Consider the following 18,305-nt stretch of genomic DNA (forward strand, 5'->3'; position numbering starts at 1 on the left):
TCATTCGACATACTGTGTTTTTCATAAAGTTTTTTTTCGTCGTCTTATGATTTTGCTCTCTGGAATCCATTTATTTGAGTGAAAAAATTTTCTGTTCAAATTAACTTTTGGTGTTTTGAAATGATTTTTTTTTACTATAAATGACTTTGTCTGTGAATTAGGAACTTTCCTGACTGGAAGTTTTTGTTGTCAATTGAGTGTTTTTTACACTAATTTTTTAATCATTTAGATTTTGTATATGAATTTTTGAGGATACGATTTAAATAAAGTCGGAAAGCACGTATTTTTGCACAGTTTTTTTATGCTTTATCTATATTTTGTGGCTTATCAGTAAATTCTTTTTGTATTCGAGGTCAATGTATTTTATATAGCGTGAAATTTAATTTAATCATTAGATAACTTTGAGCTGATATTTAGAATACTTTTGTTTGTAAAATTAATTTATAAGAATTTTTCATTTAATCGATAAGTTATTGCTTTGATTCATTGAGATTGGTACCGTAAGTTGGTACCCCTCTTCCAATTTCGACACCCTTCTTTAGAGATAATAGGAAGGTTGGGGTCACTATAGACAAGATTTTTTCTTCTCTGGTTGCCATGTAAAGAAAATATTTCCATCAGCGATTCCATCTTACGGTACTTCGGATTCGACCATTGCATTAGTTATGGTCATTCGACAAGACAAAAATCTCTGAACAGTTCATTGGCCCTAGTACTAGAATCGCTCGGATGACTAAGGTTAAGTTATATAGGAACAACTATATGTTGCTTGTTTTGAAAACGACGAAATTTTGTTCTTCTAATTAAAGATCTGCTGTCCGGATTTGAACCTTATTTTGTGTAGCAGTGAGCTCTCTCTCATATTCGAACCTCTATAATTCGAATCTTTCTATATTTCGAACTTAAATGTTGGTCCCTTCAGCTGGAAAATCGCATTCGAACGATGTACGTAATTCAAAATTTTCTTTAATCTGAAGAAAACTGTTATTCCTTTGAAAGTCGAATTAGAGAGAGTCAATTGCACTTTGGAACCGAGTTATATTAAATCAAATTGAATAGATTTTTAGCGTAGCATTAGCAACTTAATTATCTAAAGTGTGTCAATGATATTGATCTTAACCTAAAGTGATAGCGTATGAAAAATTATATCCATTGTTTAGCAATTTGTTACCAAATCTACCGATAGCTCGCCAAAGTTATCATTAGGGAGTTAAACTAATCAAAATTTCATTTCAACCCTCGATTTAATTTTAAGGATTTAGTTTGGATAAAGTCTTGATGTCGACTTGTCTGTCTGTTCGTGAGGCTAAGGTGGAGTAGGCTTATTTTACAATAGAAAGTCCTTCTTAACCTAATGTGCCACAGTTTTGATGATTTTGGTTTGATCTTGAGTTTTTGTGTTTTTTTTTTTCAATTCTATGTTCGCTGTATCTTAGCCTAGCATGTTTTTTTCATAGTTATTTTTCTTTATGTGCAATGTCATGGCCCCTTAAAGGTCTTTTTTATTGTTTTAACCTTGGATTAGCTTTCGCTACACTCTGCCGGCTTTAAGGAAAAGGAAAGACCCCGATTACACGACCAGTATTATAGAGCTCTATCTACATTTTGAAGTAGAAATGTTTTTGAAAGAGGGTTGTGTGTTATAGTGTTATAGATTATTAAATTTTTATTATTTATCTCAAAAAGAAATCAAAAATGCTCTATAAGTAGGACGGTTTGGTCGGCTACCTTAACTTTATAAGCAGCTTATATCTTAGTTCTGAACACTCTGATAATGTCAGTTTTTGTGCCTTCTCTCTCTATGTTTATAAAAATGTTATTGCTTCATAAATCGAACTTTCACAAGAAAATTCTCTCTCGTTTTGAGGGTACTAGTTTTTTCTCTTTCGGGACTTTTTGCTGAGAATTTTGTTGATTATGTTGGCTCGTGGATGTGAGACTGAACCTTTTTTATTGTTGATAACAAAAGGTAACTATGATTCTCTTACAGCATTTCTTACTTAATATAATAATATTTACATGAATTTGCTTTCGAAGCAAAGCATGGTTAAGAAAAGGCTATATTACTGTAGCCAAATTAGTAGAGAAGCTACAGTACACAGGTTTAAACTCCATTAGCCCCATCAAAACCTTTTTCACAGCTTTTTCACAGCTTTTGGCCAAGCATCTCTGATATTCCAATATGTAATGTGAGTTTTTTGAATGTATTTTCCTGATTATTATGCCTTTTAGGTGCTAGATTGATGCATACACGTTTTTTATAAGAACATCCAATATTTTTGAAGCTGTGGGATGTTCTTAGCATGTTCTTATTTTGACCATCTTTTTTTGAGAATTTCGGTGTTTTAGAGTCAGCAACGCCTTATAATGTTCTTAACTTATTCTTAACATTTTGGCCATCGAAGCCTTATGTTATTATATGGTTTCTTCCTATGAAAAAAAGTGTAAACGAGTAAACAAGGAAATTTGGTTCCAGACTTGACTTGTTTTTATCTCTAGAGACATTCTATAAATATTTCTATAACGGTCTCAGAGAATAGGGATTTGGTCTGATTAAGGCTTACGTAGGAGGGATTTATACCCCTTTATAACATACCAATTAAATCCTATTTCAGAAAAAAAAAGTCTATTTATGCTTGGTACTAGCCCTTCATAAGAACAAAATGTGTTTTGGATATGGATTTTACTAACCTTTTTGCCTTATTAACGGTAAAAGCTTTGCATTCATTCATTAATTCATTCATTCTCGTGAAACTCCCTACCCTCCGTGTTCCCAACTTCTAACCCTAAACTTCTGTTGTTGTAATTTCTTTACCTGGGCCTGCAAACGAAGCTTATGCTAAAAACAGAAAGCTGTTACGTTTTTTTCTTACTATATTATAAGAACATAAGGCATCGATGAAAAAAATGTAAGAACTAATTTAGAGCATTATAAGGCTTTGCAGGCTCTAAAACACCCGATTTCTTTAAGAAAAAAATACTCAAAAAACGGTGAAAATAAGAACATGTTAAGAACATTTTTAGGCTTAAACTCAAAGTTTATAAGAATATCCAAGGTTTCAAAAAGAAATTGGATGTTCTTATAAAAAAAGGTGTACAATGAGAAAAATGCATATAAAATGCAGATAATCTCATGTCTGGTTTTCGAACCAATAGGAATAAAGGGTTAAAGAAATTACAGGACCCTGCTGTGTTTTGTGTGTCCTCTTGTTTTGCCGTAAACAAGGATCCTTAATGTTCTTAATTAATTATTTTTAATATTGGGATCTTATAAGAACTTTACTGCTTCAGATTCTCTTATAAGACTTAGCATGGAAACAGACACTTTTCTGGTGATCAATATTTGAGGCCTTTTTCTTTTTCTTGATTAAGAAGCTCGGCAACACCTTCTAGTCAGCCTCGGCTGAGCATTGAAATTTATTGACCTCCTTACTCTGATAAAATCAGGGAATTATTTTTACTAATTTTACGATAAGCATAATGATGATATTAATCAAGGAAATGTATGATAAAGATTCTTATTATGAAAATGTTTGTCACTAGCCTCTCTGCTTGATTCTAAACTTTTTAGATTGTCTATTAGTTGATCCGGTCCCATAGAAATACCTAGTCCTGCATAATAATTTCATTTAGTCAAAAGTTGGCTTGTATTTTAAGCAAATAGAAATAAACTAAAAAGGAGAGACAAAACAGATGTCAAATCATTAACCGTTTTATTTTCAATGCATCGCTTTTAATTGACTTGATGTGCTTTAGATATAGCATTTTTGATTTTATTATGCAGGACTGTACGATCTAGCTTTTTTGTGAGAGCGATCTTTACGGTTTGATAAGAGATTGGTTGAGAGAGTTGAGCTTTATCAAATTAAAATTTCAAAAAGAAATGCGGTAAAAGTACTACTTGACTACAAAATATGAGGAGTTTATGAGTTAAAGATTCTCTGATTCTAAAGTTTTTTTGGTATTTCCATCTCTGGCAAATAATAATGGCATTGCTAGAAAGGTAATAATATTAATTTTTACTTTGAAAGAAGTTTCTGAATAATTTGACGTAATTTTAGTGTTGGCACTACAGTGTCAATTATATATTGGTTTGATTAGCAGTTAGTAGTAATACAATTATTTAACAAATTCCTTTACTTGGAACGATAACCCACTTCCAACCAATTTGTCTGTCAATTGGTCAATTGCCAATTCCTTCTTTGAAAGGTTGGAAACATCTCAATTAAGCATGATTATCTAATTTAGTTAAATAGCTTTTGATTGTTTTGTTTGTTTTTTGGAATCATCGCGCAGAATTGACGTTACAGTTTTTGACATCAAACAAATCCGGGGGTTTTGACGTAGAATTTTGACGGCAAAAAATTAGAAGTTGCAAATTTCTTAATTTTTCCTTACCCTTGTTTATTCAGGTTTATTACACTGCTTCCTGTGTATAATGTTTTCAGACATAAATTTGATATTTTTGAATCACTGAATCTGTCCTCTTTTAAGAAATACTAAACTTGCTTAGATTTGTAAAGTTTATAAAAACGTTTGAAGCGATAATGTAAAGGTTACTTTTTTTATATGTTTTTGAAAATTTGACAAACTTTAAGAGAGCAGGAACGATACAAGTTGAGTAGCTTTCAATTTCCCACCCCTCTAGAGAGAAAGTTTAGCCCTTTCTCTTTTCAACGGTGTATAAATTTATGTATCGATTAAGACAATTTCCATCGACTTTTTTGTCCTAAAGATAGGCACTGTCACTCTGACGAAAAAAAAATAAAGGCTGATAAATTCTGACGTAATGACAAAAAGGATGACAGAGATTTAAGTATATTTGGACAATTTCCCACCCATCGCAAGTGAAAGAAAGGGAAAAAAAATGCTAAAAAATGATATATAAAAAAGTACAGGTTGTAATCCATTTCCATCGATTTTTTGCCTTGAAGTTATATCTTTTTTCAAATGCTGTAACGTCAATTTTAACTTCACGTTTCAATGGAAGCGCAATTTCGAAAAAGAAATCCCTTTATTTTACAAATCACCGACACATATCTACTCATTCTCTTTAGCATTTTTTACCTCCAAAATAAATAAAAACTTACTGGTTATCCTTGGGAGTTTTTGATGTCCAAAAATGAATCACCATTAATAAAAACAAGTTTAGATAATAAAGGCTCCCATCGAAAACTGAATTTCGAAGGGAGGAAAGTCTGTAGTGAAAACTGAAGCAAACAAAGCATTCCATTTCCATACATACATACCTCTTACAACCATATCTCAATGTAATAAATCTTATAACTTTCTGTTTTCAAAGTCTTTTCAAAATATGAATAAAATCACAATATTTTAGGCTTAATTTTTAGAAAATGTTTTCTTCTCAAAACCAAACTCACAAATGAATTCAATGTTTTGATTGCAACATTTTCGAATCTTTCGAATGCGTGACGCAATTTGATTGGTAGAAAATAGAACTCGCGCGAAAAGCAATGCAACGACTTCATTTTTTAGATGACAAAAATTGCAACATCAATTCTGCGCGATGTTTTTAATACATCTTGAAATACTACTGTAATTTCATCCAATACTTCTTGATGACTGGGTGTTTTAAACTGAGGATTTTATTAACAATATCACAAGACCAGTAATTTTTCTTTTTGATGCTAAGTTTGTATTGACATGAACAGGCAATGAGACGAAAAATTATCTTTTTGTAATAAAACATGATCATATTGCTTCACCGAACAAGCTGCAGTCTAAACAACGAAATCTTAGATTTATAGTATTTACGACATTGGCACCTCATGAGATCCTAGAGATAAAAATTAAATATTTTTAACGTAATTGGCGATCCATAATAGTCATCAAAATAAAACAACTCTTAAGTTTTTAATTAACCTGAGGATAAAAACTTAAAAAATCCGAGTTGTTAGGTCGAGTTCACAACTCATGTGAAAACAAAAAATTGTTTCTCATTCGTCAACTGTTTTTTACTCCTCATTTTTTTAGCCCTCTGTTGTTTGGATTTGCAGGTGATTGACTTTTTCTGTATTTGACATTGTATAAATTCCATTAGCTCTGACTCGAGATCAGAGGGATATATTTTTTTAATAAGAACAAGCTACCTTATTGGTATATATTTTCGCGTGTTGCAAATTTTCGCGGGTACTTAATTTCGCGAGTTTTGGTCAATTTTCGCAAAATTTAATACTGTTTAAATTTTTCAAAATTACAAAATCTCGAAATTAAATACGCGCGAAAAATTGTAACACGCGAAAATATATACCAATAAGGTATATAAGAACATTAGGCTTCGAGGGCCAAACCATCATGAGTTTTAAGAACATTTCATGGCTACTTTGCGGACTAAAAAATACCTTAAGAAATAGTATAATATAAAACAGAATATTTTAAGAACATTTTTAGGCTCAAATTTTAGACGTTCTTATTAAAGAATGTGAAGGTTACCTCGACTGTTTCTTACCATTAATAACTCTTTGGTCAGGCTCAGTAATCTTTTTTTTTTCAGGATTCGACTCTTAGGCTGGGGTATGCTTGTAAACGTTGTGCTTGAAAAAGATAACATAGGTTTATTGAATGAGAGAGCTTGAAAAAAGGTCATCCTCGATAGATAATCTACATTTGCCTCTTGGTAACCTAACCTATCCCAAAAATATTTATGACTATGACATCATTTTGTGCATTTTTTCAAGTGTCATTTTAATGTTTATAGCCTGTGTTTTTTGTTGTGTTGATGATACATTGGCGTATCGCGGCTAATCTCTATTCTATGTATTTTTTTATATTTTGTGTCATTTTTTATATGCTTGTCATCTCCATTCTCTATTTCACTCTCTCACTCGCTCTCTATGTTTATGATTTTATTCTATTGTTCAGTATTTAACATTCCCTTCAATTTTAAAGACTTTGTTAGAAAAATGTACGTGTGTACTAGCCTGTATAGTTTGTGAGTGAGTGAAATGATGATACAAATATACTCTTTTTGCGCTAGTTGGTTTTTAACTCGTTTATACTAAAATGATTTTTGCTTTAACAAGGCGAGAGAGACTTGCTGTTGGAAAGCTTGCTCAAAAGATATATACTCGCTTAATTATAACTGAGTTCTCTGATTTTATGGTTTTGGTATTTTTCTTTAGTTTGAGTTACGAGACAAGATTTTATTTTTTAATCTTGATAAATTATCTCTTTGGATTATGTCTTTGCAAATCATGTATTATTCTGAACAAGAAATAGACATAGATTGAGAGGTTTTCATGTTTATACTATTTATTGATTTTCCTCGCAAAATCTGATGATGATTTATATTTTTGGTATCATTTGAAATTCTCATCTTTCAACTTTTAAATATCAAAAGTTTTAGAATGTTTCTCAAAATACTGTAATTCATGGCATTTTGATGTCTGACATTTCCAAACATCATTGGTGATCATTATACTATACGACAATCGTATGAAATAATGAAACTAGCGCCAGTTTGTTGTTTCAGTAATCTATATGTTTATTTGTAGTTCATGATATGAAATTTTTTGACAGAACAAATACACCTTCAATAAAGACACACATTGTACAATTTGTGTCAAATATCACTGACATCAAATCAAAACAAAAAAGACACACAAGTATATGATACTTCATTGCAAATGTATTTTTGATTCACCCTTGAGTTGTATAAAACAAGGGGTTGATTAATTTGGGGTTCTTGATTGAGGGTTAAGGCTTTCAGAGTTTATTTTGATTTTAGATTCATAGTTGGTGATTAGAGAGGTTTACACTGGTCAAATGGGTCAAATGGTTTGAAAAATTCTTGGATTTGATTGCTCTGAAATATATGACCATTAAACAAAATAATTTTCTATCACCGAAAACCTCTACAATGGTTGACCAAAAGGCCTTTGGTACAGACTGTAACAAACAGCGTACTTCAAATGGAATATTCTTGCTTGTTCGTTGCCACCAGGTATAAGAAAGCCACGGATGAAAAAATACACAAAAGAATTAGATTATTTGAAAGCCCTTCAAGATATCAAATTGACAAGAAACTTTTCTCATCTCCCACAAACCCTCTTGACGATGATTCAGTTTGTTTACACTTTCACATGGTTTTTTTATGTTGTCTTTCTTGAATAATTTTCTCAGGGAAATGAAGAGAGTTAGTTTTAGGGTTTAGAATAGTTTTGGGTGTAAGGAGAGAGGAGAGAAACTTTTTCAATATTGGTTGAGATCGTCGCAATTTGATGTATTGAGTTTATTGGATTTCTTGGATTCACTAGACTGGTGCTCTAAAATCATGTTATTAAACATTATTCTTTGGAAATTAAAAAAATGTTGTTGAATTTCAACATAATGTTAAATGATCATTTTATCTGTGTTCACTTAACTTTCTAATTGAACGGAGTTAATTGGTGTACAAATTGCTCTCTTGTTTAACCTTGTCACCTTAACCTCCATGTTATTATGAAATATTCTCATGAATTGAGAAAACTGTGAAGTAGAAAGGGGCAAGATTTTCCTTGGTTATTTTTCTCGATAGCCCAGATTGAAAAGAACATGATATGAATTTTAACTTTAACTCAATACATATAGCTTTACATCTTTTGGCCTTTTGGCCTGACTTTATCAAATCAAAAATGACTCTAGCTTCAGGAAAGTAGTGTCATCTATTATACTTTAAGTACTGGCTACTGTCAAAGATCGACGCTTTAATACATCAGACTTTTTAGTTGTCCTATTTTATGTAATTCTCGACTTCTTTATTATCAAGAAGGTTCTCTAACTCTCTCCTTTCTCAATCAAAAGATGACTGTGGTATTTCAACAATGTTATCAGATATGATTTAATTCGTCCTTTTCTATCTCATAACAATCATTTTATATATTTTCAATACTATGTACTGCTTGCTGACAACTTTTCTTTCTGTAAAGGGATTATACATTTTTATGTTTGTGAGTTTTGGATGTTTACGTGATTTTGGTATTTTTTCCTGCAAAATATGATTGAAAATCTTACTTTTTCTGTATCATTTTAATGTATTTCTGGTGTAGTTTTTGGGACAGTAGAGGCATCCAAAAGCATTATGTTGACGTGCTCGTAAGTTTATTTTCTTCATTTCGTTCGTTCGTTCGTTCGTTCGCTCGCTCGCTCCTCATGGAAATTTCGAACTATGGAGATTGATCTATATGGCATTGTTAACTGAAGGGACGAGAAAACTTGTTCGAATTATTGAGACATCGAGTTATAGAGGTTCGAGATATGGAGACTATATTTGAACAATCATGAAAGCCTCCCCTGACGTGTGACGTACTAGTCTTCCTACGTCAAAAACAGGTTTGACTCTCTTAAAACGAATGACGTCATCTAAAAGATTTTCTTGGCATTCACGAAGCTTCAAAAACATTCTTTCTCGCGAGAAATAATGCGATTTTTACACAATCCTTGTCTAATGTGTCATCGGCAACCTTCGTGTTTTTTCACAAAACACTCATTTCTTTTGATAATTTTTGTTGCATTTTTCACTGAAGTTCGATGACGTCATATGTCATTAGGAAAGGTATGACACAGACACTACAATAATATAAGAACTTGGAGACTTCCATATTTTATAAGAATAACGATTTTCCTGAGAAAAATACACATAATATTCTGTAGAATAGTGCAGTCTTGGAACATTCATTTTAAGAATTCGAACCCAAAAAAACACTTTGGTCGTCAAGGCTTTCACATTGGTTCGATACGAAAAATATTTTAAGATGAAACTTAATGGACTTTATACTAAAAAAATTGTGTTTTTTATCAAAAAAAATTTCGGAAGTTATTTTTAGGACATGGTAGATAGTAAGTATCAAATGTTGTTTTCACTTTGAATATCGCCATATACGTTTTTTTAATAGGAACAAACTATATAAGAACATAACGCTTCGATGGCCAAAAGTGTAAGAACAAGTTAACAACATTCTAAGGCTTTGTGGACTCTAAAACATCTATTTCTTTGGAAAATGGACTAAAATACTAACAAAATGGGGAAAATAAGAACATTTTAAGACCATTCTTATAGGCTTTAAACTCAAAAAAATTAAGAACATACAAAAAGCTTCAAAAAATTTTCAATGTTCTTATAAAAAAACGTGTATCGCCATCATAACACAAGCCAAAAATCTTGATACTTTAAGAAGGATTATTCGAAGCACTGTTGTTGAGTGTCAATAGGCTTACTTTACTCCAATATTCGAGTGGGATTTTCTTCTTAATCATTTTGTTGGTTTTTATTTGGTCATGGTCAGGATACGTGATGGACGTTGACTTTATTGGGTTTGTTTTTTCTCCGTTTTTAGGAACATGTATTCTGGCCAATTAGTGATGGTTTCTGTCAATTATTTCTGATTTTTTCGCGTTCAAAATTTTATATTGAATGTTAAAAACTGTGTGGTTTTTGACTTCAATGATCACACGAGCCACAAATTAGGATTAGGGAAAGTGCGATAGTAGATTAGTGAATGGGCCAAAAAAGTGTTCGGGTTATGGAGGCTCGAGTTATGGAGGTTCGAATTATAGAAGTTCAAGTTATGGAGAGTCTTCTACCGGGTGCACCAAAAAAAAGTATACAACTTTGTCGAGATATTGTGAGCTGCAGAATTTAAATTTTTTGTTCATTCTTTTTTTATTGTATAGAGGATACTTTAACTTGAATTTTGAGCTATCATACATTAAATTTGAAAAAGTAGTTCGAAAGTTATTTCCAAAAAACTGACTTTTTTTCCATGTCGAAATTTCAAAAAATCATTAAAAACAGCGAGCAAACTTTTCTCTTGACACTTACCTTCTTTAAACATAAAAATACCAAAAAAATGCAATTGTATTCATCAAAACTCGTTGCGGAATTTAAGAATATTCAAGCTATTCCCACGTGGGATAATATTTTTGGAAATCTCCAAGAGAGGTTTTGATGTTATGTGTGTGCTATGTGAGAAAATTTTTGAAAAAAATAGATCACCATTCCTCGACTAGTTGCTCAAAGAACTTGGGTCTGCATTGAGTTTGCTGGTGTTGGAAATGTTCATGACGTGCAAATAAGGTTGACAAACTGTTGGCAAAATATAAGATAAGAGAAAAAGGAATAAAAAAAACAATGAAATTGTATTTTTGTCATTTTGTCTTATTTATAGCGTGATTGCTGTTTTTAATGATTTTTTGAAATTTCGACATGGAAAAAAGTAAGTTTTTTGGAAATAACTATTGAACTACTTTTTCAAATTTAATGTATGATAGCTCAAAATTCAAGTTAGAGCAACCTCTATACAATAAAAAAGGAATGAACAAAAAATTTAAATCCTGAAGCTCATAATATCTCGACAAACCTGTATACTTTTTTTTGGTGCACCCGGTATATTTATTTTGATCCAGTGCTAGTTGTCAGTTTTCCGCTGTCTAATTAAGGCTTTGACTGATAAGCCATTATAAATCTCTTGGGAACCGTTACGAATCAGTATTCAGTTCGAAAACGTAATCGGCTAATCTTGGCATAGTTTTCGTAACCCCTTATCTCGTTATTTATATCTTTGCAATACCTAAAACCAAAGGCTATAGCAAAATCTGCATAGTGAAGACAGTTAGATTTAAAGTTGTTTTAAATACTCCTCCTTGACAAAGATTTATAACTCGTAAAGGATCTTATTTTTAGGGTCCATATACAAGGAGGCTGTCATTTGACTATATTTTGATTGTTTTGTCATCATTGTATCTTATTTGTTGATTTGTTTATTATAATGAGACTTTAATTCTTTGCAATCCGTTCTTTTATTTGAAATGATTTTTTTATAAGAACAAACTATTTAAGAACATAAGGCTTCGATGACCAAAATATTATAAGAACAACTCGAAAACATTTTCAGTCTCCAAAACAACTGTTTTTAGGAAAATCGTTTAGAATACTCACAAGATGATGAAAATAAGAACATGTTAACATTATTAGGCTTTAAACTCAAAAAGTTAAGTACATCCGTAGACTTCAAAAATTTTGGATGTCCTTATAAAAATAATGTGTAATCTCAGCTATAGTTAAAGCTTTATTTGTATTAATAGGAAAGGTATATAATTAAACAAATTGATCTTGAGACAACGTCCTGAAGCCCCCGTTCTTGTTTAGAAATTCAAGTTATTTTCCGCATTCGAGACGGGGGTTCGGCTGTCAGAGTTTTCTACCGATGTTTGTTTTGTTGTGACATCGACGGATGTTTAGTTTTGAACTCGTGCAGGAGGAGGGATTTTTAGTCAGTTATTTTTCTCTTTATGGAATTTCATTAAGGCTGGATTGACTCAACACTGACTTTAAGTGATCTATTTTAGGTAAAATGTCTTTTATAGAGGTTTTTCAGGTTTTGCTTAGGCTACGTAACTTAAGGAAAATCCGCCATTATTGAACGTTTAAACGTTCGAATTTGTAGTGGCAACTCCTTACGCAAATCAAATGTTTGCTTCTATAATGGTGGAAGTTACGTAACTTAGTCAACTTGGAAAAGCTCTATATTTAAACTGAGGATACATCGGGATAGAAATTGGTTTAAGAAGGAGAGTTTTCAGCAAGCTTTGGATCTGAAGGAGATCTGACCTTTTCATTTAAAAGGATTTTCAGTGTTACCGTCTCTTATCGGAAAGGTAGCTTTTGGATCGCACTTGGATGTGAGACAAGACTTTCTTCGGATAGTTTAGTCTGACACATTCATTTTTATTGCTCTTCCACTTCTATCTTTTGAAATCACTTTTGAAACAACAAACAACTTTAAGCTCTGGTTTGGTCCTGACCGTAGGCTGCAGAAGCTCAAACCCACCCCTTTTTTCTCAGTACGTAAGCATTTACATCCCTAAAATCTGCATAGACCGTAGTCCTCGATGACCTATAATTAATTAATTAGGAATTAATCTGCCCTAATTAACTCTTGTATTTTAAAACCTTTTACATTTTCTTCACGCGTTTTTTTTCTTCTTATATCTTGTTTACTGTGTTTACCTTGTGATCTTGTTAGTTCGCTGGCAACCATCACAAAACATTGAAAATGAAAAGGCTTCGTAGTGGATATAAAGAAACATCGACTTTATTAATGCTTGGATATAATAATTTGCGCTGTTTGTAGAAGGCTAAGACTAGGTAACATTTATGATTTACGATTTACGATTTATGAATATAGCCTCTACATGGTCACTGAAAGGAAAGGAACTTCAAATTTGGTATAATTCGTGTTTAGAATTCCTTGAATTAGTTAGAGATTTACGTATAAATTATATTGATTGCTCTCAGGTCCAAGTACATTCTATGTTGAAATATTTTTAAAATGAGTATTTTTTTGGAAGGCTGTCGTTTTAGGGGACGAGATTTATGTCAAGGTTTTGAAGGATTACAGTCAGTCCTATCGACAACTCTCTACGATGGAGAGATCGCAAATACTCTTGCCCAGCATTTTTGTCCTGTTTTGCACTCCTACTCGAAGATCTTTTGCTGTCAGTGAAGGTTTACTTTGCTATAGAATTGACACAATGTTCTTGTTGTGTGTTTTTAAGGGAAGACACTTGACGGGATTATTACGACTTTGTGAAATTCGACGTTTGAGATCGACAGTTGGGAAGGACAGACGAATAGTTTTGGAATTTTCAACACGGTTTTTTAAATCAATCTACGCTTAAGGCATTTAAAGTCGAAGTATACTGCAATTCCTCGAAATTAGCAAAGTCAGCATAGTTAACACGCTATTTATTTGACTGTTTTAATATAGTTTGAATGGCCTTGTTTTAACTCTTGCCGTAAATTTCATTAGGCTATTATTGTGACTATATTGTTCCAGTAATTCTGATACATACGGGATAGATTCTAAAATAACCATTGACTCAGAGCATCACTTATCTGCAAACGGGGATACGCTGAAACTCTCTTACGTAAAAATGGTCTGTCTGATATGCTATTTTAAAGTAATTTTGTCATACATTTGAGAAATTGACCGTGATTTGCGCACAGTTGGAGTCTGAGGTTTTGATGATTTGTCGCACAGCGGGTCACCTTATATATTTTTTATTTTCAAGAAAACAATAACTCTGTCTCAAATTTATGATAGCGAGGTTAGGTATATAAGTCACGGCTTTCGCACGGGGTTACTGCAGACTTGGAGTATAACCCGTGCGCTTTTAGAACAAAATTCACTTCACATATGTATTTTGTCCTCAAAGGAAAGCTGATAATTTTGGTTAGTGATAAGTGATACCTTGCTTTCCAGAGCGTGAGTGAACGCTCTAGGAAACCCTTGTCTAATGATACGTGACACCGCACTCTCATCAATTTGAAGGACTATTCAGCCTTATTATTCGGAAGGAATAGTTTATTTTTTTGGAAGAGTTGACAATCGTGTGCAAAGGAGAATTTAAGAAGTTTTTAGACTGCGGACAGTTTAAATCTAGAATCTGTCTTAAAAAAGTTTGACTAAAGAAAGAATTCGAACAATAATAGGTTAACAAAAAATAGATAACATAAGATGGATAACATAAAACCATAGACTAAGTTACTCAAAGCCGGACAAGCATAATATTATGATCGGAGTTTTTTTTAAATTGGTACCCGTGGAGACAGGGCTATATCTAGTTTCGCTTGTGCACTAATGATGTAGCGCCGTTTGTCGTAAGACAAAGTTTCAAACACTACAAGTGCCTCTTTGCGGGTACAACTTCTATCAAAGATGGTGGATATAGCTTGGTCCAGGGATATATAAAAGTCAGTGCATAGAACGCGGTCTAAAGTAAACTTCAATGATCATCAACAGTATTTACGTATCAAATACCCTACTATTTTTATGATGCGTTTTATATTTTGTTTACCTTTTGTTTACCTTTTTAACATTAATACGTTTTAATCCAATGAAGGATGATCTTATACCAACTTCAAGGTCATATTACATTACCATACACCCTTGTGATCTATAAAACATCCGCATCACGTTCAATGAGGGCCTGGTAATTCGATCAGAAAACACTTAAGTTGTCATTAAGTGGCAATTCTTCAACCTATGAAAAGACAACACTCTTTTAATCTTCAATAACTTATTCTTTTCTCTCTCTCATCACATAACTCTCTCCTATGAGATATTTTTTTGATGGATATATTTTCTCTTGTGCAATACCGTTTTTTTATGAGACTATTTTTATTCGGGTATAAATTTATAGCTATACAACTAGTACAGTTGTTTGAGGAGAGACTATTTTAATGTAGGGTAGACTATTTTAATGTAGGGTAGACAATTCTATTGGAAAGTTCGAACTATTTGGATGTGCTATGTTTACACTGTTTGACGAAATCACCTCTATACTAACTATCAAATAATGCTTAAAGCTGTTTCTAAAATGACGATTTTTTGAAGTTTTATAAATTTCACAAGATACGACTAGCAGTTTATTCGTGGGTCTGATTTCAAGTGATTCCATTTCTAACCATTAGAGATATTTTACACGTTTTTTTCTTTTTCTTTTTTAGTAGTGGAGATTTAAAATTAGGCGTGGTGCCACACCAAGAAGATATTCTACAATTGGTAAGTGTGAACCAGGCCTTAAAGTAAAACCTTGTCTTCATTGACTTCTATTCCCAATAATATGCAACATGCTCAGAATAATATGAAAAGGGACCTTAGCATGAGGTACAGTCTTTTTTGATTCTGTTGCAGACTAAGACAGACTGAACTTCTCATTTTTTGTTAAGGTTTTTAATTATTTATTCATTTTATGTCTAGGTCTATCAAGAATACATATATGATGACAATAAGACAATCACAGACCAGCAACAGTCACGATCTTCCAACGACGATCCCCAACACGCTATAACACAACGTCTTTCTACGTCTAGCATGTCAAGACCGAGTGTTAATAAATGGGCGGCTCCGCTCGTGCCGAGAAAATCAGTATCTATAGATAATAACAATGGCGGAGGAGGGTCCCCTAATATGGGAACCATGTCTCATGGGACTGGTGGCGGTAGTGGTAGCTCAGATAATTCAAATAAGAGGTATGACCCTTGTGTGACTTTTTTCGCCGGTACTCCGGTCATTTCACCGGATAGTAAGCAAAGTCGTTCGAATTCCGTTACGAGTTCCGGATCTATTACACCAAATTGGGGTAAAGGATCGGGAAAAGGATCGGGAAAAGCTACACCGAAACGGGCGAGTAATGGATCTGGGTATGATCCGTGTGTGCCGTGGGTAGGTGGCAAACCCATGGTATCAAATATAGAGGAAAGTACACAAGAAACTGTTGAAGGCGAGACTTTCGGTATCCCGCCTTATAAATTACAGAACGCTTTGCGAAAGGAACAAGGAAAGAAACCATACTCAGTTGGCACTAGACTAGCACCTAAGCAAATTACCGGTGTCTCTAAACCGGGGGCTGTCAGTAACATAGCTGGTTTGTTCGCTAATGGCAATTGGGAAGAATTGTCACCGCGTAAAAAATCGGCAACAAGTGTTTTAAGAGACGATTTCCAAATGATGAAAAGAGGACGTTCAGAGTCAACGAGCGATGCTCAAATATCACAACAGGTACTAGAGCCTTCAGCCCAATTTGATGATGGACCGATGAAATTTAATTTGAACGTTACGGTAGATAATAAGAGACGAACTTCCGAAAGCGAGGATATAAACCGATCGCCGTTTGACCGAAACAATCCGAGTTATTCATCGTTACCCGCTCGTTATCACCGATCATTATCATCAAATACGTCACAGGCGACGCTCGTCGAAAGTCGGAAACCGAAACCTAAAGATGGCGTTGCCGCCCTCGCTATGAACACTATGATGCTAAATGGAGGGCGTGATAAAGTTACTTCGCCAGTCACGTTACGGAAACGAAATTTACTTGGTCGGGGTGGCCGAAAAACGTCCGTATCGTCGTCGGTGGAGAATTCTGAAGACGAAGAATCTCACGGGGAGTCTGGGGACGAGAATGGGGATTTGGACAATTGGAAAGGGCGGAGGATTTCGTATTTGGCGGCAACCGCCAAACAGAATGAAAAGAACACGTCAGGGGCGGAGAATAAGATTCCGGTTGACACGCAGGAGGCGGATGACGAAGACAGTGACGCACATGCAAGCCCTGTAAGAATATTTTTATCATTTCAAGTTGTATAAGAATAAGTACATAATACTTCTACGAAGGCTGCTCTTTTGAAAAAGATTGTAATTCTATACATGGTTGTTTGTACTGAATTATTGAAAGACTAAATAATAGAGATGTCCATGGATGAAGCAAAATAATAAGACCACAGCACAGATCGGTACTAGCAATTTGATCGATCAAGACCATTCTTTCGCCTCCTCGTTTCCCATTAAGTCAGTTGTTTGTGATGAACTACTTTGATGGCGCATTATTTTGCTTCATTGTCGTGGATTAGGAAAAACCGAGCTCTACAAACAATAGTTACATAAGATATCTTGTGATGTGTGCGCTCACATACACAAATCTTTCACGTCTTCTAAAATTGAATCCGATTCCTTTTTTGACGTTAAGTTTACGAATCATTTCCATCAGTTCCATACATAACACACACACCACCACACCATTTCATACACTAACACAAGATTCTCAAACTTACTTTTTTCCATTTAATCTTTCATTCGTGTAGCAAACTAACCAACGTCTAAGATCCAATCAAAAATCAAACACTGATGAAATCGAAACAAAACCTGTAAGAATTTGTCCCTCTTTGTTTTCTAGCTTTCAATCATTTCAATCTAACCAGAAACCTATTGGAATTCCACTTTTCTAGGAGTCCCTCTCGCATTAACTTTTAACTAACCCTGTGCGGTCTGCACATTTTAACGTAATTCCACTTCCCAGTTTCAGAGTTTTTACACATCATTTTCTAACATGAAGTAAACTACCTGAACTATTGAGGATTTTAACAAATTTGTTTCAAATTTACAGGTCAAAAAAGAAGGTCCACTTAATCGCAAACTGGTTCGATCACTCGACCCAAGAAAGGTAATGCTGTGAAACGACTTTTAATGTCTTCTAAATTTAATTGATAGACTTGAATTTGCTAATCATGAGTAATTGATTTCCACATCAGTGCATTGCATTGTTCCCTTTTGATTTGAGCCTCTTTCTCCTGGCTCCTTTTACCAAACTTGGGTGGCCGACTTTCTGCCTCAACTCCGTCCAATGTAGGAGACGTCAGAAGAAAGGAGAAAACGGAAAGTTGAAAGTTCCAAATCGTTGCTTGAAAAAGTTTGAAAATGTTATCTCATTGGCCTCAAAAAACTTCGCATTGGGTTCATACAATG

At 33.5% G+C, this 18,305-nt stretch overlaps 1 protein-coding gene across 2 annotated transcripts in view; it reads left to right on the top strand.

Moving 5' to 3' along the window:
- Window positions 1-18,305, top strand: part of LOC136808796 (rho GTPase-activating protein 23-like) — a 63,519-nt gene that overhangs the window by 36,791 nt on the left and 8,423 nt on the right. For both annotated transcript variants that reach the window (XM_067065337.1, XM_067065336.1), the window contains exons 5-8: window positions 15,509-15,563; window positions 15,762-17,117; window positions 17,645-17,707; window positions 17,947-18,003. In XM_067065337.1, coding sequence (XP_066921438.1) covers window positions 15,509-15,563; window positions 15,762-17,117; window positions 17,645-17,707; window positions 17,947-18,003 — 1,531 coding nt within the window. The remainder of the gene's footprint in view (window positions 1-15,508; window positions 15,564-15,761; window positions 17,118-17,644; window positions 17,708-17,946; window positions 18,004-18,305) is intronic.

Source organism: Clytia hemisphaerica, unplaced genomic scaffold (assembly GCF_902728285.1).
Source record: "Clytia hemisphaerica strain Z4C2 unplaced genomic scaffold, Clytia hemisphaerica genome assembly, whole genome shotgun sequence".
NCBI lineage: Eukaryota > Metazoa > Cnidaria > Hydrozoa > Leptothecata > Clytiidae > Clytia > Clytia hemisphaerica.